Here is a 24,771-nt window from a genome sequence, read left to right on the forward strand (position 1 = left end):
GAATGGCAAAAACATCTCCTCCACGATCTGCATCAGCATAAGAGCGCAGCAGGGATGTGTACTTTAGCCTCCTGCCTTTCTCACTTTACACTGATGACTGGGTGGCTAATTACAGCTCCAACACCATATACAAGTTTGCTGACGAGACCACTGTTGTGATCTGTATCAAAAAATGGGGTGATGAATCAGCATACAGGAGGGAGACTGAAAACTTGGTTGAGTGGTGTATTAAGAACAACCTCTCACTCAGTGTCAATAAGACCAAGGAACTGATTATAGACTTCAGGAGAGGGAAACCAGAGGTTCATGAGCCATTAATTATTGGAAGATCAGAGGTGAAAAGGTAACTCTAAATTCCTGGGTAACCTATCCTAGACCCATCATATAACTATTATTGCGAAGAAAGCACAACATCACCTCTTCTTCCTCAGGGGTCTGTGGAGGTTTGGCACGTCATCAAAAATCTTGGCTAACTTCTACAGATGTGTGGTGGAAGGTGTGCTGACTGGCTGCATTATGGGCTAGTGTGGGAACACCAATGCCTTTGAGCGGAAAAGCCTACAAAGGTAGTGAATTCTGCCTAGTACATCACAGTTAAAGCCCTCCAAATCATTGAGCACACCTATATGAAACATTGCCATAGAAAAGCAGCATCTGTCATCGAAGATCCACTCAGGCCATACTCTCTTCTCACAACTGGCAGCAGGTAGAAGGTACAAGAGCCTCAGGACTTGCACCACCAGCTTCAAGAACAGTTACTACCCCTCAGCCATCAGGCTCTTGAATAAATGGGGATAGCTACACTCATTTAAGGACTCTATTCTGTTGTCATTTCATGCTCGTTATTTATTGCAATTTATTTATATCTGCATTTGCACAGTTTGTTTACAGTTAACAGTTCCTGATGTTTACAGTTTACAGGTTAAAATTGAGGCTCGCTAGGCGGTACAACTGGATGGGCCAGAAAGGCTTATTCTGCGCTATATCTCAATCAATCAATAAATAAATAAATGACAGGACAACCCTAAGTTCTGCAATTTAAACTTGTAATCAGATCCTCCATCCTGGAGCTATTCCAGTCAAACTGCTCTAAAAGACTGTAACATCCTTCCTTAAGTGTGGTGACTACAACTTCCCTAACTCGAAGTTTGTAACAGTTCGGGAAAGCTTCCTTTTTCATGCCCAATACCTCTATTTATAAATCACAGGATCCAATATTCTTTGCTAGCCACTCACTCAATATTTTCTTCCAAAGTCAATGCCCGTGAGCTGCCAGGCTCCTCGGTTTCTGCTTATTCTACATGACTGTGCCTTGGCATCTATACTACCTTTCCTCTGCCAAAATGCACCAGCCAATATGTCTGCACAGTAAATTTTGAATGTTTTCTGAAAACTCATGCAGACAATATCTACTGCATTTCCTTCATCACCCTACAGTGTAGCTAATTAAAATATAATTTTGATTAGTTAAACATGTCCTGTCTTTTCCTCATACATGTGCTTTGACCTGGGTTCAATTCCCACCACTGCCTGTAAGGAACTTCTACTTTCTCCCTGTTACCGCATGGGCTTCTTCCATGTGGTCCTGTTTCCTTCCACATTCCTAAGATGTGCTGGTTGGTAGGCTAATTGGTCATTCTAAATTGTCCCGTGATTACTCTAGGGGATGCTATGAGGTGTAGCTCAAAGGGCTGGACTGTATTCCACACTGTATCTCAACAAAATAAAAGTAAGAAAAAAGGTCTTTACACACTTTCCTAACAAGGATATCATATTTAAAACTTCCCAAATTTCCAAGGGAAGACAGAAAGATTATGGAATCCCATCCACTATTTTCAAGCTCCCTTATCCACTGCAATGCAAAACTGGATGGACCAGGAAATGATCCATTCTGAGCATAGATTACTGATAAATGGACTATCAATTTACACCCCATTCATTACTTGCTGTGTCCTCTTCCTCAATACAAAGTGCTCAATAAGTATTCTAGCATTATCCCACACTTCTAAGAGTACATCACATGCTTTATTTTCAATAGGTCCCACAGTAACCTCTTATTATTAACTCACTATCTTCATGCCAACCAAAGATTCTTGGGGTCTTTATACTTTTTGTAACATTTATTTATTTTTTAGTAGTTTATAGATTTGTATGTCTTTTTCCTGCTGCCACAAAAGAACAAAATCCACATCATATATCAATGATAATATATTTGATGTGATTCTAAATTAATTTGCCTCTATTTTTATATCCTCTTTTTTACAATCTTACTTCCTTTCTCATTTCCAATCTCAAACTATTGTAAAAATACCCTTGAAATGTATCATATGTCTTGCTTCATTATATCCTCTGCCTCTCTCTGCATATAAGGAACTCTGGTTTTCGTTCCTGTATCTTCCTCTGCTGAGGGAAAATATCAAACTGAAGCACCTCCTTGAAGATTAAATATTGTTTTGTCGTTGTTTTCCTGTCATTATTGGGTTTAAGCTTTTGCCCTCTTATTCCAATAAATCTAGTCCTCAGAAATTCTATTTAGATTGTCCTTTGCTCTTCCACATTTTTAATGATAACCAAATGAAATGATAAGTATGGGGTGAGATTGACCATATTAGTTTGCTCACCATCAACAGGTCCAGTAACCAGCTATGTTTGAACATTCTCCTGAATATGTTTCAGAAAATCCTTCCCTTTCTTTCCTTTAACACTAACGTTGTTCAAATTTATGCTTAACTACTTAAGTCCCCCAGTTCTATTGTTTTTTTAATCATTCATTCTTTGGGTTTTTTCCTCTCTGTTTTGTGGATGTCTGCGAAGAGTAAGAATTTCAGATTGTATACTATATACATTCTCTGAAATTAAATTGAACCATTGAGCACTATACATTATTTTCACATCAGACCAAGGAACTTGGGGAAAGGAAAACCAGAGGTCCATGAGCCAGTAATCACTGGAGGATCAGAGGTGGAGAGGGTCAATAACTTCCTGGGTGTCACAATCTCTGAGGTCCTGTCCTGGATCCATCGTCTAAATATGATTGCAAAGAAAACACGGTAGTGGCTGTACTTCCTCAGGAATCTGTGGAGATTCGGAATGTCATCAAAAACTTTGGCAAACTTCTGTAGATGGGAGGTGGAATGTGAGCTGACTGGTTGTTACAACCTGGTGTGGGAACACTAATGGCTTTGGGTGGAAGATCCTTCAAATGGCAGTAGATTTGGCTCAGTGCATCATGAGTAAAACCCTCCAAACCATTGAGCACTTCTGCATGATACATTGCCGTAGAAAAGCAGCATCCATCATCAAAGATCCTCACCACCCAGGCCATGCTCTTTCCTCACTGCTGCCATCAAGTAGAAGGTACGGGTGCCTCAGGACTCACACCACCAGGATCAAGAACAGTTACTACCCCTCAACCATCAGGCCCTTGAACAAAAGGGGATAGCTACACTCATTTAAGGACTCTTTTATCTTATTTCATGCTCATTATTTATTGCTATTTATTTATTATCTGCATTTTGCACAATTTGTTTACATTTTTCAGTTACTGTTCTATAGATTTGCTAAGTTTGCCCACAGAACAAGAATCTTGGGGTTGTATGTAGTGATGTGCATGTACTCTGATAATAAGTTTTACTTTGAACTTCGAAGTTTTCCTGAAGATATGCTTCTTATTACTAAGAAAATGGATTCTGTCCTTGGCCCTCAAAGATGACCTCTCTTTCTGTCACTATTGCCACTGTGTGTCTTTTTTTTTCCCTTCCTGATATTTTTCAACACATTGGATCTCTGAATGTTAAGCCCTTAAAATGCATGTCATTTTAAGGCATGCTGTATTACTTAATTGTGAGTAGACAACATTTCAAACATAGCTCAGTCAATATCGAAATGTGATAGAATTTCTGTTGGGCTGCCATCTCATTTAATCTGCCATAGATTGAATCATAATTCAACAATAGCACGTGGTAAAGTTAATAATTTAAGGATTTGAAGTAATGTTTATTGGACATTTTTAAAATTATTTATTAGTGAACGTTTAACTGCTTTGTTTTTAATTGCTCAATGACTGCGTTTTATCTTTTCTAGTGAAATACGATCTGAATGACCCCAGGAAGCAACCCACGCTGGACATCCTGAACAACATTACCACAGGCCTGGTGTTTGTAATCGTTATTGTGAACATTTTCATTACAGCATTTGGAGTGCAGAGACCTAATCACCCAGGAGATTAGTAATCTGTTTAGCAACTGCAAAGTAAGTTATACAGATCAAGGACAAAGCCTGTACTGGGACCCTTCATATATAAGTTAAAGTAATTGTTGTAAATTGACTAAGAAATATTCCGTGGATATGTACAAAAATCCACTTGCATGCCTCCTGAATATCTTTTGTACTGTAATAATTAAATATGTGCTTTCATTACTTATTTTAAAATGTTGGAACATCCAATTTATATGATATTTTCATAAAGTGCTTCTGGCTTGGTGAGGGTTGAAAGCACAGGCTACAAAATAAACCTCACATGCCTTACTGTCAAACACTTCAAGATGATGAAACTTACTGTATAATCATTTGTAATCAGTTATGTACAGCAAGAAAAATCAAATTGTAGCTAAAATTCTTCCTTGCTCTTGTTAGCAAAGCAGAATTTATTTGAAAGTACTTTACTCAGTCAGAAACAAGCTCATAGGCACATGGGTATTTACTCATTCTCCCTACCCTACAATTACACCAGCTTAGACTGAGTTACTAGAAGGGAAGAACTGAGGCTGCCAAAATTATAAAAACACAGAAATTAGGCTCACTTGTGCTCACTTTTTAGACTTGTCCTGTGCAAGCAATCAAGGTGACTTTGTACATATTTTGCTACAAATATACATTTTGATCCTAACAGTTCTGTATACTCATTGCTCATTGGCAGAAAATATATTCAGATTGTAATTCACAAATAATGTTTTGCTGTGCAACTTCATTTTGCAGGTTTGTAAATGCTGATTAACTGGACTCTGACAACTAGCACTTGTTCCTCAATCAGACTTTATTTACAATACTTGTGTAGGGGGGAGAACAGCATGGCCCTGTTACCACACTGGTTTGAAGTCTGAATAAAGAAATGCTGTTTTTATACAGAAATTGATACAGAAGAAACACTGAATCCCCTCATTTGCATATTTAAGTACCAATCATACATATTTCAGGTGCTAAATTAAATCTGAGTGTTAGTGAAATAACTATCTAACAGTAAGAATCTTTCAGTTGCATCTTTATCTTGTCCTGGTATGCTCAGTGATCTTGGACCCAGGCTTGAACGGGATGGCTGTATAAGCATTAGGCATTCAAGGACCATGGTCAGCCTGGGTGTCTGCACCGTGCCTACACACTTGTCTCTGTCATTTTGACTTGTTGTCTTAGTGAGCTTCAACACAGAGAAAGGCTGTACAACGTGTCTGCACTCTGTTTGGCAAGCAAACCATATTAACCCTTGCTGCAGTTTCCACAGTACTTCTAACTTTCAATTTTGACTCTGAATATCCAGATACTGCTGCCTTGCAGGTTCATTCATGGTTTAAAAGCACACTGCTGAGATCTGACCGACTACCTTCGTACATCAGGGTAGGCTACCCAAACACTTACCAAAGCCCATTGCTTCTACTGAAGCCCAGACCTTTCTTTGCATTTAACAACTCAGACACTCACGGTACGTGATCTTGCCCCAGAAGACACACAGATGTCCATCAAAGAACACTCTATTCCTAGACATAACATAGAAGCACAGTATCCTATTGGAACTGCTGTGAAGTAAAACATCTTCAATGGGAGTTGTCCCAGATAATATCTGACTCCTCAAGAAATAACTTACCCCAGGCTCTCGTGCCCAGGCTGCTCTTTCCATTGAGTTTCAAGGTCACCTTGATTCTCAGCTTCCCTGATTTAGGAGCTTCCCAAATGATCATGTCTCCTACTTTCTTGCTAGTTGTTCCTTCGGTGAGGTCACACAGGCACATTAGCCACTGAGGAATGTCTCTTGGTCATACTGGCATTGTCTCTCAGGCCAGTTATCACTCCTGAGTCCTGGTCTTCCTGTTCCACAGAATTTCTTCATGATGACTACAGAAATAATTGGCACTTCCAAAATACATTGATTTACCTCACTGTAGCCTCCCTGTTAACTCTTGGGCATTGAACTTATTTACATTTGCTGGGGAGTGTAGCTTCATCCTAGTACCTTTGTGGAAGTGGTCCACAGCAAAGTGCTTGCAAGCCTGCTGAATTGGCCAGATTGGTTTTGTTTTACCTGTCCATTCTTGAAAAAACAATCTACTACTTTTCTAAAGGCTTTTAAAAAAAACTTTACTGTAATTTTGTGATTCTTTTGGCAGGGTGCTCTTAAGAACTTTAGCTACTGCATACGCACAGCACCAGCTAAGTGACTGAAAAAGCTCAGAGGTTGATTTGTAGACAGACTCGTCTCATTTCAGACCACTGACCACAATTTCAACATATGCTGTATAAAGAATTAACCATATCGAGCTACTGTTCCTAGTAAACCATGTGATTGTCAGGGCAAGACATCAGATTCAAGCTTGAAAAATATTGTGTTTGTCTTTCCGCTTGAGGAAGTTGCTGTAATACTGTGTTGTATCACTAAAACAGGACAACAATCTGGTTCAATGGCATTCTGTATTTGGTCTACTGTATGTGCAAAGTTGGAATGTTCAACACTTGAATAAATCTATCCACAACCAGTCTGACCTCCCTAAATATCCTTGGAAAGGCTCCACAGCAGCAAAACACAATTGTAGATAAAACACATGACTTAAAATAATCCACTTATTTCACAGCTGCTTGAAAGGGTGTGATCTTTGAATTGCTTTGGGCTTACTCAAATTGCTAAAATCCAATTGACTTATAGACAATAATTTAAGAATATATCCGGTCAAGTCAACATTCACACGTTTTTGGCATTGATGCCCACTTGATCCTTCAAAAGTCATTGAGTCATAGAGGGGTACAACACAGTAGTAGGCCCTTTGGCCCATCCAGTCCATGCTGAACCATTTAACCTGCCTACTCCCATTGACCTGCACTGGGACCATAGCCCTCCGTACTCCTACCATCCACGTATCTATCCAAACTCCTCTTAAACGTTGAAATTGAGCTCACACGGACCACTTGTGCTGGCATCTCATTCCATACTCTTATGACCCTCTAAGTAAGAAGATTCCCTTCATATTCCCCTTAAGCTTCTCACCTTTCACTCTTAACTCATAACCTCCAGTTGTAGTCCCACCCAACCTCAGTGGAATAAGCCTGCTTTTATTTACTCTATCTATACTCCTCATAAATTTGTATAACTGTATCAAATCTCCTCTCAGTCTTCTACGTTATAAAGAATAAAGTCCTAACCTATTCAATCTTTCCTTATAACTCATGTCCTCCAGACCCAGCAACATCTTGTGAATTTTCTCTGTATTCTTTCAACTTTATTTTCATCTTTTCTGTAAGCAGGTGACTGAGAATACACACAATACTCCAAATTAGGCCTCACCAACGCCTTATACAACTTCAAGATAACCTCCCATTTTCCGTACTCAGTATATTGATTTATGAAGACCAATGTGCCAAAAGCTTTCTTTACAACCCTATCTACCTGTGATGCCATGTTCAACAAATTATGTACCTGTATTCCCAGATTCCTTTGTTCCACCACTCTCCTCAGTGCCCTACCATTCACTTTATAGGATCTATCCTGGTTGGTCCTACCAAAGTGTAAAACCTCACAATTGTCTGCATTAAATTCCATCTGCCATTTTTCCAGCTGATCAGATCCCTCTGCAAGACATGTTAGCCTTCCCCACTGTCCACCACGCCCCCAATCTTGGTGTCATCTGCAAATTTGCTGATCCATTTAACCACATTATCATCCAGATCATTAATATAGATGACAAACAACAAAGGACCAATCCCTGCAGCACACCACTTGTCACAGGCCTTCAATCAGAGAGGCAACCATCTACTACCACATTCTGACTTCTCCCACAAAGCCAATGTTTAATTTACTACCTCACCTTTAATGCCAAGCGACTAAACCTTCTTGACTAGCCTCCCATATGGGACAATGTCAAATGCCTTACTTAAGTCCTTGTAGACAACATCCACTGCCTTGCCTTCATCCAGTTTCCTGGTAATTTCCTCAAAAACTCTATAAGATTGGTTAGGCGTGACTGACTACGCACGAAACCATGTTGGCTATCCTTAATTAGCCCATGTCTATCCTCAATCAGTCCAATGTCTATCCAAATATTTATATATCCAGTCCCTTAGAATACCTTCCACTAACTTCCCCACAACTAATGTCAGACCTACAGTTTCCTGTTTTCTGCTTAGAGCCTTTTTAAGCAATGGTTATCCTCCAATCCTCTGGTACCTCTCCTATTGCTAAGGATGTTTGAAGTATCTCTGCTCAGGTCCTGGCAATTTCTGCACTTGCCTCCCTTAGGGTCTCAGTGAACACATTGTCAGGCCCTGGCAACTTTTCCAAAATGATGAACATGATTTAACATTCAATTGAATTTTCCTTGTATTAATCTGCATTGATGAAGGTTTACAATTTGGTTACAAATGCATCTACCTCCATACTAAAAATTACTTAATGCAACAGCCATAACTTTAAATATCAATACATTGTTTAAGTTGCAGTCTTTAAACATGAGGTGTTGCATGGCTTCAGTCCAGTCAGAAGTCATCTGGACAAGATCGCAGTGAACAATGCTTCCTCAGGCGACTTCATCCGGATTGTCCACGTAACTGGTCCCTTAACTTCTTCTACATATTCTTTTTATTATAAATGTGTTTCTAGTACTGTTAGAGCCTGTGATCTGCAATTTAAAGATCGATTGAGCCATCTAGCACTTAGCTGTCTCTAAGAAGATTCCAGTTTGGCGAATGGCCATGAAGCCTGGAAGCTTAGAGACAGGGTGCGAGCTCATGATTGATCCAATTTTCACTGATCTCGCCAGTTAAAGCGTCGAGGAAGATTGAGACATCGAGGCGAGTACGGAAGGCGAGCAAGTGTTTAGTGCCAGCCCCTCGCTCGCTGCTGCTAGAGGAAGGTGTCTGTGTGTGACAGTCTCTGGGTCGCGCGTTGTTGCCAGAAGAAGTTACCTGTGTGTGGTGGGTCTCTTCCTCTCAGTGCTCCCAGGGGAAGGCCCCTGTGTCCGGGTTGTCTCTCTTTCCCGTTATGCTGTCGGAGGACGTTACCGAAGTTCAGAGTCTGCGATTTAAGGATTTGACCGTGGTTCTCTTGGACTCTGTCACTTTTGTCTTCTATTTTTTCGCCCGTTCTTTCTTGTTGTCATTTGTGCAATTTGTTTGTTGTTTTTGCGCGGGGGCATTGCGTTTGGGGCTTGAGGGTTCTTTCCATTTGCGCAACTTGTTTTTTACTTTGGGGGGGTTGGGGTTTGATGCTGCCTGCGCGATTTGATTTTTCTGTATGGAGGAAGTTGCTGTTTGCGCTATTTGTCGACTTTTGGAATGGCGGGGTTGGTGTTTTTCTTTGAATAGCTTCCATGGTTTTCTTTGTTTGTGGCTGTCTGGAGAAGATGAATCTCAGTGTTGTATACTGTATGCATTCTTTGATAATAAATGCACCTTGAACCCTGAAGTGAACATAGTTGAGAAATGAGAAAATTGTCGAGGGAAGTAATAAAAATCACTGGTTAAAGTGGATGGTTAAAGGCTTCTGCAGATAGGCAAAGAAAGGGAAAGATATTGCCGCACATCTTCACTGACGTTGTGCCAGTTTAAATTATCCACTCAAGTTCTGTAGTTTTTGTTAACTTTCAGGATGCAACTGTCAATGACTTTTCCAGCATTTACTGCTCGGCTGTGAGCTGATAAGAGACCCATGTTGTGCAGTAAATTCATGATATTTGGTACAGATTCACAAGATGATTTTTTAAAAGTAACTGCTGCACAGCCTTCCAAATGTTAGCCCAGTCATTTGCATTAATCCCATCAACAGTGCAGTTGACTGATAGAAAGTTCCCTTGTACTCCCTGAGATTTGAGGCTTCCTTTTAAAATGTGTGGCTCCTGCCACGTCAAATGTCTGAACTGCAGCTGTGAAAACACTTTTTTATTTCTTGGTGTCCATAAATGGATAGAAAAGGATTCCAGGAATATGGGCCAAACATGGCCTAACTCACTTGGGCCTGCATCTTGGATAGCATGGACAAGATGGACCAAAGGGCCTTTTTCCCCATTCTGACTCTAAACTGAAGCCTAGAAATTAATGATATATTTTGGAATAATGAAGGCATTTCCACTCATTAAGGGATTATTTGAATAAACTGGACAACAAGGATTTTGCTTCCAGAATACTTTTGGGTGTATCTTACGGATTTTGGACTGCTGATCATGAAAATCACCCTGAAATTACCCTATCTTGCACCACTTTTTGAAATTTTCCAGACTTGATCTCCATAATTCAAGTCAAAATAACTGAAGCCAAGATTAAGGAGGGCATTTTTGTTGGTCCACAGATCAAACAGGTCATCAATGACAGGAAATTCACAGAACTTGTAGCTGGACCAGAGAAAGTTGCATGATGGCATTCAAGGATGTTGTTGAAAATTTTCTTGGCAACTACAGAGCACCAAACTATGTGCAGCTGGATCACAACTTGCTTCAAGCATACAAAATCATGAAGTGCAACATACCACTAAAGATTAATTTTCTGCATTCCCATTTAGACTTATTCCCTGCGAATCTTGGCACTGTCAGTGTCAAGCAGGGTGAAAGGTTTCATCAGGACATTGCGGTCATGGAGAAACAGTTTCAGGGCCACAGGAATCCATGAATGCTGGCTGATTATTGTTGGACCCTTAAGCAGGAAGCCACCAATACTGAGTACAAACAAATAATCAACAAAACATTTTTAGCTTAGTTGAGCTATTGCAAAGTGTCAGCACTGTTATGCAATTAAATGCATTATATTCAATACAAATTAACTTATTATTTCTCCAAACTCCTACGTGATACAAGTAGTTTGAATTTATACTTCTGTTAAGCTTCAAGCTTCTGTTAAACTAAAAAAAAAATTCTGAGGAAGCAACACTTTTGGAAAAAGTGTGTTGTCCGGTGTTATTAAGAGAATGATCGGGTATTAAATTGACTGTCTTGAATAAATGCTTTATAATTGGACTTGGTGGGATAAATTGCCTGTCTCCATGTTGTATGATTTCATAATACCATAACTGTGTGTTTCTGTGGAAACGAGTACAGAGTTAGTGTGGCGAAGTGGTGTTGAATTTTGAAAGATCAGCACGATCTTACTGAAAAGCAGAAAGACCTGCTGCTGTTTCTTATATGTCCATGTTCTCAATGTAACTAATTTCCTGCTCAGTGCAAACCGAAGTAACAACATAATCACTGATTGTGGAATTAACCATTCTAATGGACATTTGCATTTGCTCTTTTCCATTTTTTTTCTAGCTGATGATGAAACACCAGGAATGACAAAAGGAAATGGACATCGCAGGCATCCTGGGCAGTGTCAAACTACGAAGAAAGAGCCTTTTCACAAAATCACTCCGAGCACCAAGCTTGGGGTAAAATAAATATATCTGTTTGTTAAAAATTCTTAATAATTACTTTTAAAAGTACAGAAACTTATTTAGTTTGATAAAATGCAGCTCTATCATTTCTATTGGTCAATTTGAAGAATAACCTTGGCTGGAAAAGCTGGCAAGTGTAAGTTAAGCAAAAATATTCTTTTTATAATTTATGATCAGAAGATCTGCACCTTATAAAATAAATGTTATTTTAAGTGTTCAAGGTTAAGAAATTGGTAATAAATTAAATTACTCATAAGAAAATATCAAGAGTGGTCCACTCAGCCCCTGAACCTCTATTGCCATTCAGTAAGATCAAGCCTAATCTGCAAACACCACCCCCCTCCCCCCACACACACTTCAGTGTTGGTTCCACATAGCCCTCAATTCTTTGATCCTTAATTGTGCCTACCCAATATTTTGGTGCAGAGGATTCCTGAGAGCACCATTCTTTGAGAGGAGAAATTCCAGTGGACTTTAAATATCTTCTGCCTTATCTTGTGGCTCTGCCTTCTCATTTGAGTATCTCCTTCTAGCAGCAGACTCTGCTTGGCAGTCCCTTTAGGGCCTTACATGTTTCAGTAGGCTGATCCTTCATTCTTCTGAACTCCAGGTTTGAGGCAGGACAGCCCTCTTGTCACATAAGTGAATCTCTGCTGGACCATCTCCAGTGGTAATATATCACTTCTCAAATAAGGGACCAGAACTGTACACAAAATTCCAGGTGGAGCTTCACCAACATTGAGAGCCGTTGATCGTGTGGATAGTCAGAGGTCATAGGTAAACCTAGTCATATCCAAGGTAGGGACATGTTCGGCAGAACTTTATGGGCCAAAGCGTCTGTATTGTGCTGTAGGTTTTGTATGTTTCTAACACACTGAACATTGGTATTTCTCTCTGATTAAATTCCAACCCCCAACAATAAAGGACAAGTTTGCCATTTAGTAACATGCTGTTAACTTTCTGTATCTCATGCACAAGCACACAATTGCAGTCTCTCCCTACTTAAGTAATAGTCTGGTTTATGATTCCTTTTATTGATGTGGGTGACTTCACATTTTCCTACCATAACCTCCATTTTTACCACTCACTTAACCCTGTTGCAGAGAGAAAATATCCTCATTGCAGATATGCCCTCTTACTTACTTAAGTGTCATCAGCAACCATCAACCTTTGATAGTTTACACTCTGCTCCCTCCTGTACGCCATTAATAAATCATGCAGTCTTTAATGATACTGTCATCCTCTGATTTAAATCTCTTGGGCTAATCAAAAGAGACCGGGCAGAAATGCTGACATCTAATATCCTCACATGTTGTTCTTTGGCATAGACTGTGGTTGTGAGCTGGAGATTGCCACTTTCATGCACTCTTCACTAACAGCTCCAAATTCCTGCGTTGCTGTAGGCTCCCCTCTATCCACTCAGGTGGTCCTCACCCCACCCCAAGACTCTCACTCCCCTCCAACCGGACCTGTGTCCCCAACCCCATCTTTCAGACTCCCTCAGTTTAGTTTGTAGATGATATCACCCTAATGGGCTGTTTTGCAAGTAACAATGAGTTGGAGTACAGGAAGGAAATAGACAGCTAGTAACATGAGGTCATGACAAGAACCTTTTCCTCAGAACAAAGCAGCTGGTCATTGATTTCAGTAAAGGGGGGGGGGAGGAGTACACATGTTCCTGTCTGCACCAGTGGTGCTGAAGTTGAGATGGTTGAGAGGGTTAAGTTCCTAGGAGTGAACATCGCCAGTAGCCTGTCTCTGTCTAACCATGTAGGCACCATTGGCAAGAAAGCTCACCCATTGTGTTCAATTCTGGTCACCTCATTATAGGAAGGATGTGGAAGCTATGGACGGGTGCAGAGGAGATTTACCAGGATGTTGCCTGGTTTGGAGAACAAGTCATATGAAGCAAGGTTAGCAGAGCTGGGACTTTTCTCTTTGGAGCTTGGAAGAATGAGAGGGGACTTGATAGAGGTCTACAATATTATGAGAGGCATAGATAGGGTGGATAGTCAGTACCAATACCCAGTCAGTACCAATACCCAGGGCACCAATAGCAAACACCAGAGGGCATATGTACAAAATTAAGGGAGGGAAGTTTAGGGGAGACATCAGGGGTAAGTTTTTTACACAGAGGGTTGTGAGTGCCTGGAATGACTTGCCAGGGATGGTGGTGGAGGCTAAAACATTAGGGGTATTTAAGAGCCTCTTGGACAGGCACATGGATGAAAGAAAAATGGAGGGTTATGGGGTAGTGTGGGTTTAGTACTTTTTTTAAGGATTATATGGGTTGGCTCAACATGGAGGGCTGAAGGGCCTGTACTGTGCTGTAATGTTCTGTGGTTCAATGCCTCTACTTCCTCAGGAGACATTTTCTCTCCACTTCCCAGTTTTGGTTCTATTCATTTTGAAGGTGAAGTACAAATGACATGACACAAGTGATGTAAGATGAACTTCTGTCTCTCAGAATTTGTGATAGCTGGCAATAAATTATGAATAAACTAAAAACAATTGAACAAAATAGTTTGCTCACTTTGGCAGACGAAGTACTTAAATATGTTTAAAATTTTACATTTTAGAAATATGCATAAACTGCAGTAAATTTCAGTAATGTTTATACATTAAAGATAGTATTCGCATTATGACTTCTATTTGGCCGTTTCAATTTTTCTTAATGTTTCTTGTGATACCACACATCCCTTAGCCTCATTGCCGAAAAATCCTGAATTCCTTAGTTCCATGAGAATTCAAAGCAGATTAATCCACTCAGGGTTAACTTCACCTTGTCATTAAGAGCATGTGTGTTCTAAAACTATGTACATACATCTACCGATGCCTCTGGACACATCTTCAGTGATGTTCCTGGAAGCATCGGGTGTTTCAGGTCTTTGAACGTCATACACCCTCCGCCAGGTAACCCAGCCAGTCTATTAGAATGGCGCACTCTCCCAGCTTCTGCTCTCTTTCAGGATCGTTGTATATCTTCCTCAGATGTTGGTCTATATTTAACAGCTGCATATCTTGCATTATCTAGTTCTGTTACTGGCCCAACTCAATTGCCTTCAGCATGTGCAGAACTATCATCCACCTAAATGTATGAAAAGATGCCGAAATAGGTACACTTAGAAATCTGAAAAATCCAGATAGATGTTCTCAATCTAAAAAGTTGCCTGATTGGGCAAGAACAGAACAAATAAAGAGATATGTTGTAATTGTCAGCTGTGACTTACCTCAAAATGAAGATCACAGTGGCTTCATTTACCGATTACGATTACGAAATGTGCAGTTTTGAACATAGAGCTGATTTATATACTGCTGCCTTTCATTTCAGATTTTATTGTTGTATGTGTAAAACTGAACAATGGATTTCAAATCAATTTACAGTATTTCAGCTTGATATTTTATATCACTATGTACTATTTATGTTGTTCATATGCCCAGTGTATGCTCAGACAACTTTACTGTTTATAAACAATTTTTAGATGTATTTCTTTTTGGATAATTATATGTAAATGCTTTAATATTTTCCTTTAAGTAAAAAAAAACTGGATTTACAAAACAACATGTTTTAAGATATTGACTACTGCAGAATTGGATAGCACTATAGAGGGACTATGCATTGGAGAAAGATTGATGAACACGTTCCTGCTACAGTACTGATCTGAGAGCTAATTTCATAGGATAGGCATGTGGCCCTTAAAGAGTATTTCACAAGCTGAAGAGGGTATTTTATCAGATTTCTTAAACTACATTTCCTACAATTATATTTGGCACTTGCAGATTCCACTCTTCCACTTACCAGACCAGAAAATGGGAAATGTCAGCACATAATTTCACTTCTAGCAAGTAAAGTGCAACCACACAGACACTTTTGGCCTTCCAAGATTGGATGTGTGCACTGTCACTGTGTGTCTGAAACAGGCTGTTAAACAAATCAAATCGATTTGTTCAGATAAGGCGCCACAAATTTCTTGTATGTCGCAGTCATAATCAATTAATACTGCAAGTGTTTGAATGTAGGGTATTTCTAAGCAGAAACAAGAAATACACTTTTATATAAAGTCATTTTGAAATTCCTCGGGCAATAATGAACTGGCTGTTTCAATTGTACTCCACCTCATTTTCTTATTTGTTGAAGTCAATTGAAAACAAGTTTGAGAAAGGGCTATCAGACTTAACGATACCAGAGCATGGATATTTGTACTACTGCCTAATTCATAATTCCAGTGACCTTCTCCTGCATTCCATTCAATTTTGTCACATGCCACAGTTCCAGTCAGATGCATTCGTATCCTGCAGACGTTGCTTCCACAGGATAGGATGTTGAGTTATGGTTGCATTTTTAAACTATCGAGCTTAACTTTTCAAGGAATAATAAAGATGAAGCTTGAAAATCATAAGTATTAAAATGGCATTGTAGATCCAATATCAATCTACACCAGATATATATACTCAAATTCCCTTGGTGAAGAAATTTATCTCTCGTGATCAAAACTGGATATCATTATTTGGTTTCCATACATTCGATTCTGTTCACTTCGTTGACCTGAACTGGAATTTAGTTTGTGGGAATAAGTACAACAAGTAAATTAAATTCTTCTACTTGTTCAGCACTAGTGACCAAAGGCAAATTTTGCCCCTTGTTTCAAGTTCAACTCCACCTGACTGTACAGATGTATTTGTTTTTAAATATTGCACTTCATTATTAACATATGTTCTTTAATAAAAATGCATTTCTTATTGTATCTCTGGCCATATCAATCTCTTTGTTTGTGTTTGATTGTGCGTAATGATTTACATTAAATGATTTTTGACATACAGTATTTATTTAGCATTGAGCAACACCAATGCGTCAAGAACATGCAGGAAACAGAAGGATGACATTTTAATGTGTGCATTTGCTCACTGTCAATTCCCTCACTGCGTGTGATTTCCCAGGGAATGATTCTCCTGCCTCACCTTAAGATAAATCAAAGAATATTTCCTCTCCTACCTTACACTTGACAATACTTATTACTGCCCAGATGCCTCTGTCAGCAATAATCTTTCAACAGTTTTGACATAGTAATTTTCCATGCAATTACTTTAAAAGGCATTTGTTAGAATGCCTTATTATACATCACCAGAAATGAAGTCCTTGAAGTAAAGGGATAGCAGTTGTATCCATAAAAGAGGGAATGTTATCAGACCACCAAGAATATCTTACTCCCCCCCCCCCCACCTTTTTGCTATCCACAGGGATTGCTCCCTATGCATCTCCCTTGTCCATTCATCATTCCCCACTGATCTCCCTCCTGGCACTTATCCTTGCAAATGGATCGTGGTACACCTTCCCCTAAACCTTCTCCCTCACTACCATTCTGGGGCCCAAACAGTTCTTCCAGGTGAGGTGACACTTCACCTGTGAGTCTGTTGGGATCATCTACTGTGTCTGGTGCTCTTGGTGTGACCTCCTGTTTACCAGTCAGACCCGACATAGATTGAGTGACTGCTTTGCTGAATACCTATGTTCCATCTGCCAGAAAAAGTGGTATCTCCCAGTGGCCACCCATTTTAATTCCACTTCCCATTCCCATTCCGATGTGTCAATCCATGGACCCCTCTACTGTTGCAATGAGGCCACACTCAAGTTGGAGGAGCAACACCTTATATTCAGTCCTGGTAGCCTCCAATCTGATGGCATGAGCACCAGTTACTCAAACCTCTGGTAAAGCCCCCCTTTCACCATTCCCCACCTCCTTTTCCCTCTCTCACTTTATTCCTTCCATGCTTGTCACCTCCCTCTAGTGCTCCTCCTCCCTTTCCTTTCTTCCAGGGCCTTCTGCCCTCTCCTATCAGACTCCCCCTTCTCCAGTCCTGCATCTCTTTCAATCAACTTCCCAGCTCTTTACCTCCCCCCTCCCCCTCCCGGTTTCACCTATCACCTTGTGGTTCTCGCTATCCCCTCCCCTACATTGTAAACCTACTCATCATTTTTTCTCCAGTCCTGCTAAAGGGTCTCAGCCCAAAACGTCAATGTCAACTCTTTTCCACAGATGCTGCCTGGCCTGCTGAGTTCCTCCAGTATTTTGTGTGTGTTGCTCGGATTTCCAGCATCTGCAGATCTTCTCTTGTTTGTGGAGAGGATCTTTCCTGTAATGGGCATTCTAGGACCAGAGGGCACAGCTTCAGAAGAGAAGATCATCTCTTCAGAAAGGATATGAGGAGGAATTTCTTTAGCCAGAATGTGGTGGATCTGTGGAATCAATTGTCTCAGATGGCTGCGGAGGTCAAGTTATTAGGTACAGTGTGTTTAAAACAGAGGTTGATAGGTTCTTAATTAGAGAGGGTGTCAAAAAGATTATGGCGAGAAGGCAGGAGAATGGGTTGAGAGGGTTAATAAATGAGCCATGTTGGAATGATGGAGCTGACTTAATGGGCTGAATGGCCTAATTCTATGAGGAAGGATATACTGGCTTTGTAAATTCACCAGGATGATTCCAGAGATGAATGGGTTAGACTATGAGGAGTGATTGAGTCACCTGGGACTGTAATCACTGGAATTCAGAAGAATGAGAGGAGACCTTATAGAAACAGAAAAATTATGAAAGGGATAGATAAGATAGAGGCAGGAAAGTTGTTTCCACTGGTAGGTGAGACTAGAACTAGGGGACTTAGCCTCAAGATTAGAAGGAGTAGATTTAGGACGGAGATGAAGAGGAGCTGCTTTTCCCAGAGAGTGGTGAATCTGTGGAACTCTCTGCCCAAAGAAGAAGTGGAGGCTACCTAAGTAAATATATTTAAGAGACAATTGGATAGATTTTTGCATCGTTGGGGAATTAAGGGTTATGGGGAAAAGGCAGGTAGGTGGAGATGAGTCCAGGGCCAGGTCAGCCATGATCTTTTTGAATGGTGGAGCAGGCTCAATGGCCAGACGGCCGACTCCTGCTCCTATTTCTAATGTTCTGATGTTCTGCTCCTATGTCTATGATCTTATGGATATGTCATTAACTTTAGTGCAGGAAACAGTTGCTGAAGGGTGATTATTTGCGCTGAAGGAAGAAATACATTAGGATTCCTCAAGGTTCGGTATTAGGACCACTGTTTCCCCTTATATAACAGTAAATGAGATTTGGGTGTAGAGGACAAGAGAATTGCCAGGTGATACAATTGTACTAAGCAGTGAGGAGTATAATGATAGACCTTCAAGAAAATATACTGTAGAATGGGCAAATTAAATTCAAGTATAATTATCATTCAGCCGTACATGAATATAGCCAAGTGAAATATCGTTCCTCTGGGGCTTAGGTACAAAATGCACAGCACACTGCAAGTAGTGCACAGCACACATGGTTGCGATTTCAGAAAAACATACAGTCACAAAGAAAAAACTTACAGCTCAAGTCCCTGAGTGGCAGGACTGTAGATTGACCTGGTCTAGCTTGTTCTTCACCTGAGGGCAGTACCAACAGGAGGGACCAGCCCCCAACCCAGCGTGATTCCAGCACGCCAAGCTGAGGCCACTGCTCTCTCCCTGGGCAACTGCAGCAGGCTCCTGCGTCCAAGATGACCCCATGCCCGAGGACTTGACCTCGCCACAATTGAGGCAATGTAGCGCCCCCGCCTTCAGTCTCACCAATGAACGGACTTGCAGTGTTCTACCTTACTAATGTCCAACAGGGTCTTGCGATCCCAATAAAAACATCCAAGACAATCACTGACAAAGGGTCTTGGCCCGAAACATCGACAGCGCTTCTCCTTATAGATGCTGCCTGGCCTGCTGTGTTCCACCAGCATTTTGTGTGTGTTGCAAAACAATCACTCACTCCATTTGTTGGATCACACACATTCTCAGCACAACGGTACTCAACAAGTCCAGTTCCATCACTACAGAGCATCTCACTTATAGTATAGTGTGGTGAACTGCATATACCTGTCTGGACACGCCCCCCGCCCCCGGCTGACTGCTCCTGTGGCTGACCGTGGCTCCTCCCACGGTCCCCGGTATAAAGGCGATTGGGGACACCACGCCGGCCTCAGTCTCCAGGATGCAGCATGGTGATCAATTGCTGCTTGTTCTTTCTTCCAGCCAATAAAAGCATATATCTCGCTTCACGTCTCCAAGAGTTATTGATGGTGCATCAGATAGTCCTGCAGTCCTTGATGTTCTCAGCATCCAACAGTGAAATGCAATCACGAAAAAGACACACTGGACGGACAAATGCATCTTTTCCTGAGTGGCTGCTGCATCTGAGCAAGCCACTGTCTGACTGGAAGTAGGAAAAGTACAGATTATGCATTTTGTTCAAAAGAATAATGAAAATCAGACACAGATCTGGATATAAATTTAAATATTTGATGCTGTACGGATATAGCGAAAAAATATTTTTTAGAAGTGGGAAACGTTGGGCTTATATAAAGAAGCATTAGGTGCAAAAGCAACAAGTTTAAAAAGACCAATGGAGTAACATCCAGAATATAATGTCCAATATTAAAATCATATGCAGGACAAATGTTAAGCTCCAGGAAAATGTTCAGCAAAAGTTTGGGAAAATGGTCACAGGGACAAGGGGATTTTGTTCCATGGATGGTCTACAGAAATTGTGACTCTACTCCTCAGAATAGAAACACAGAAAACCTACAGCACAATACAGGCACTTTGGCCCACAAAGCTGTGCCAAACATGTCCCTACCTTAGAACTACCTAGGCTTTACCCATAGCCCTCTGTTTTCTAAGCTCCATGTAGCCATCCAGGAGTCTCTTAAAAGACCCTGTCGTATCCACCTCCACCACCGCCACCGACAGCCCATTCCACGTGCTCACCACTCTCTGAGTAAAAAAAACTTACCCCTGACATCCCCACTGTACCTGCTTCCAAGTACCTTAAAACTGTGCCCTCTCAAGATAGCCATTTCAGCCCTGGGGAAAAGCCTCTGACTATCCACACGATCAATGCCTCTCATTATCTTGTACACCTCTATCAAGTCACCTCTCATCCTACGTTGCTCCAAGGAGAAAAGGCCGAGTTCACTCAACCTATTCTCATAAGGCATGCTCCCCAATCCAGGCAACATCCTTGCAAATTTCCTCTGCACCCTTTCTATGGTTTCCACGTCCTTCCTGTAGTGAGGTGACCAGAACTGAACACGGTACTCCAAGTGGGGTCTGACCAGGATCCTATATAGCTGCAACATTACCTCTTGGCTCTTAATCTCAATCCCACGATTGATGAAGGCCAATGCACCGTATGCTTTCTTAACCACAGAGTCAACCTGTGCAGCTACTTTGAGTGTCCTATGGACTTGGACCCCAAGATCCCTCTGATCCTCCACACTGCCAAGAGTCTTACCATTAATACTATATTCTACCATCATATTTGACCTACCAAAATGAACCACTTCACACTTATCTGAGTTGAACTCAATCTGCCACTTCTCAGCCCAGTTTTGCATCCTATCAATGTCCCACTGTAACCTCTGACAGCCCTCCACACTGTCCACAACACCCCCAACCTTTACGTCATCAGCAAATTTACTAACCCATCCCTCCACTTCCTCATCCAGGTCATTTATAAAAATCCCAAAGAGCAGGGATCCCAGAACAGGTCCCTGAGGCACAACACTGGTCACCGGCCTCCATACAGAATATGACCCATCTACAACCACTCTCTGCCTTCTGTGGTCAAGCCAGTTCTGGATCCACAAAGCAATGTCCCCTTGGATCCCATGCCTCCTTACTTTCTCAATAAGCCTTGCATGGGGTACCTTCTCAAATGCCTTGCTGAAATCCATATACAATACATTTACTGCTCTACCTTCATCAATGTGTTTAGTCACATCCACAAAAAATTCAATCAGGCTCGTAAGGCATAACCTGCCTTTCACAAAGCCATGCTGACTATTCCTAATCATATTATGCCTCTCCAATTGTTCATAAATCCTGCCTCTCAGGATCTTCTCCAAAAACTTACTAACCACTGAAATAAGACTCACTGATCTATAATTTCCTTGGCTATCCCTATTCCCTTTCTTGAACAAGGGAACAACATCTGCAACCCTCCAATCCTCCAGAACCTCTCCCGTCCTCATTGATGATCCAAAGATCATTGCCAGAGGCTCAGCAATCTCCTCCCTCACCTCCCACAGTACATCCAGTTCAGTCCCAGTGATTTATCCAACTTGATGTTTTCCAAAAGCTCCAGCACATCCTCTTTCTTAATATCTACATTCTCAAGCTTTTCAGTCAACTGCAAGTCAACCCTACGATCGCCAAGATCCTTTTCCTTAGTGAATACTAAAGCAAAGTATTCATTAAATACCTCCTCTTGCTCTTCGCATACATGTAGAATGCCTTGGGGTTTTCCTTAATCCTGTCTGCCAAGGCCTTCTCATGGCCTCTTCTGGCTCTCCTAATTTCATTTTTAAACTCCTTCCTGCTTGTCTTATAATCTTCTAGATTCATATCATTACCTAGTTTTTGAACCTTTCATAAGCTCTTCTTTTCTTCTTGACTAGATTTACAACAGCCTTTGTACACCACGGATCTTGTACCCTACCATCCTTTCCCTGTCTTATTGGAACATACCTACTCAGAACCCCACACAAATATCCCCTGAACATTTGCCACATTTCTTCGGTACGTTTCCCTGAGAATATCTGTTTGCAATTTATGCTTCCAAGTTCTCGCCTGATAACCTCATAGTTCCCCTTACCCCAATTAAATGTTTCCCTAACTTGTCTGTTCCTATCTCCCTCCAATGCTATTGTAAAGGAGATGAAATTGTGATCACCATCTCCAAAATGCTCTCCCACTGAGAGATCTGACACCTGACCAGGTTCATTTCCCAATACGAAATCAAGTGCAGTCTCTCCTCTTGTAGGCTTATCTACATATTATGTAAAGAAACCTTCCTGAACACATCTAACAAACTCCACCCCATCTAAACCCTTCATTCTAGGGAGATGCCAATCAATATTTGGGAAATTAAAATCCTCCACCAAAACAGCCCTGTTATTATTACTCCTTTCCAGAATCTGTCTCCCTATCTGCTCCTCGATGTCCCTGTTACTATTGGGTGGCCTATAAAAAACACCTAGTAGAATTATTGATCCCTTCCTATTCCTATCTTCCACCCACAGAGACTCTGTAGACAACCCTTCAATGACTTACTCCTTTCCTGCAGCCATGACACTACCTCTGATCAATGGTGCCACGCCCACACCTCTTTTGCCTCCCTCCCTGTCCTTTCTGAAACATCTAAAGCCTGGCACTTGAAGTAGCCATTTCTGCCCCTGCACCATCCAAGTCTCTGTAATGGTCACAACATCATAGCTCCAAGTGCTGATCCACGCTCTAAGCTCATCCGCTTTATTCATGATACTCCTCACATTAAGATAGTCACATCTCAAACCGTTGGACTGAACGCATCCCTTCTCTATCTCCCTCTCACACTGTCTCCAAACTTCCTCTATTTGTGAGCCAACCTCCCAACCTCTGTCACTTCAGTTCGGTTCCCACCCCCCAGTAATTCTAGTTTGAACTCTCCCCAATAGACTGAGCAAATCTAAGGCGATTGGGGAGAGTAAGTTGAGATGCACCTTCACAGAGATGTTCAACATCATGAAGAGTCTGGACAGTCTAGGGAGAAGAACCAGAGAGGCGTAAGCTTGGTAATGGAGACTGAAATGGTCTTCACTTACATGTTACAGTCATTCCCAACTTGTTTTATGCCATGGAGCCTTACCATTAACCCAGGGGACTGTGGGCCCCAGGCTGGGAACCCCTGAATGATGTGTAAAGTACTACCTGAAAAATTCAAGAGGAAACTGAAATCTAATCCTATGAAATAAAAAAGGGCAAATATAGAGAGATATTTATTTAATTTTATAGCAACAGTTTCTGCCCTCGAAGTACCATTGGAAATTGTCATTTTTGAAGTCTTCATCCATAACAACTTTTTTATAAATGTGAATTATGATTTCAATTCCTTTTGTAATAAAATCTATTCCACAAACACAATTTAATTCAACCAGATTATGCCTTATAATGTATCCATTTCAAACATTGCCAGAAAATGTAGCCCAGCTGATGATACCATACTCGTTTATTTTGCAATCTGAATTATAGAGGACATTGTCAGAATTATATCACGGTCTCCTACCGATCTTCTACCTCAGGTATAACCAATTCTGCAATTTATAGTCATTCCATAGTACCCAGATAACCTACAGCTCACTCTGACACGGTCTGTTTAAATCTAAAAAGAACAAAATGTGTTTTCACAATCATATCTGGATTTTGTAACAATTGTGTTCTAATCAAAACTGGTGTCTAGAGTACTTCGAAAGATTGTTCTAGTTTTCACCTTTTTGCTTCTATTGTTTTCCCTGGGTTAGCACAACATAATTTTTTTTGGCAATGGGTGAATTCAGAAAACTGGAAAATAAAACCTGATACATTAATGGGTAAGAATGTTGTGTAGTACTTATCGAGCTACCTTGGCAGAGGTCCTGTTTTTGATTTCTGATTTAGTCAGACATCAGCTGGGACATTAAATTGGCCTCAGTAGCCTGAGGGAAAAGGTCAAATGAGGATTCAGATCCTGGTTCTCTCCATTGACTCCTGCTAGTAATTAAATGTCCGAAGCATGAGAAGATGTAGTTCACTCAGGTTCACTGATTGACTACATAAGGCATCGATTCACAGCAGTCTGGTGTTTTGAACAGCAGCCATTCAGAGATAGGATTGATTGGCCAGAACAAATTAAAATAAGGCAGGGGCAAGCAGAGCAGCTTTTGTTGGAGTGGGCAGTGTTGGAGTGGGGATTCTCCGGCTTTAGCTCTTCCAGGCCTTACTGAGGAGAGGCTTGAGTGAGAGAAAACAAAAAAGCTGTAGGTAGATTCATTTCCTCACAGTTTATTTATTGGTTTTCTTCTTTATATTTGCACAGTTGGAACAGTAGGGGTGCTAGCAGGATAGATGATTGCAACTCAGTGCTCCAGGGTTTCATTGTTTTAGACATGACAATGAGGGAGGGATTAAAGGAGGAGGGGTGGCATTATTGGTCAGGGAAAAAGTCATGGCAATGCTCTGTCAGGACAGACTGGAGAACTCTTCTCCTGAGGCTTTCTAGGTGGAAATGAGAAATAAAAATGGTAGGAGCATGTTAATGGGGCTA

The 24,771-nt window shown here is 41.0% G+C and overlaps 2 protein-coding genes across 4 annotated transcripts in view; one reads left to right on the forward strand and one right to left on the reverse strand.

The window, feature by feature from the left end:
* Positions 1–16,367, forward strand: part of ninj1 (ninjurin 1) — a 56,609-nt gene extending 40,242 nt beyond the window's left edge. Inside the window, exons 3-4 of the mRNA XM_059944127.1 lie at positions 4,084–4,251; positions 11,493–16,367. Of these exons, the coding sequence (XP_059800110.1) occupies positions 4,084–4,229 (146 nt within the window). The 3' untranslated portion in view covers positions 4,230–4,251; positions 11,493–16,367. The remainder of the gene's footprint in view (positions 1–4,083; positions 4,252–11,492) is intronic.
* Positions 1–24,771, reverse strand: part of card19 (caspase recruitment domain family, member 19) — a 131,205-nt gene that overhangs the window by 29,230 nt on the left and 77,204 nt on the right. The gene's annotated exons all lie outside the window — the stretch shown is intronic.

Source organism: Hypanus sabinus, chromosome 19 (genome assembly GCF_030144855.1).
Source record: "Hypanus sabinus isolate sHypSab1 chromosome 19, sHypSab1.hap1, whole genome shotgun sequence".
NCBI classification, from domain to species: Eukaryota; Metazoa; Chordata; class Chondrichthyes; order Myliobatiformes; family Dasyatidae; genus Hypanus; species Hypanus sabinus.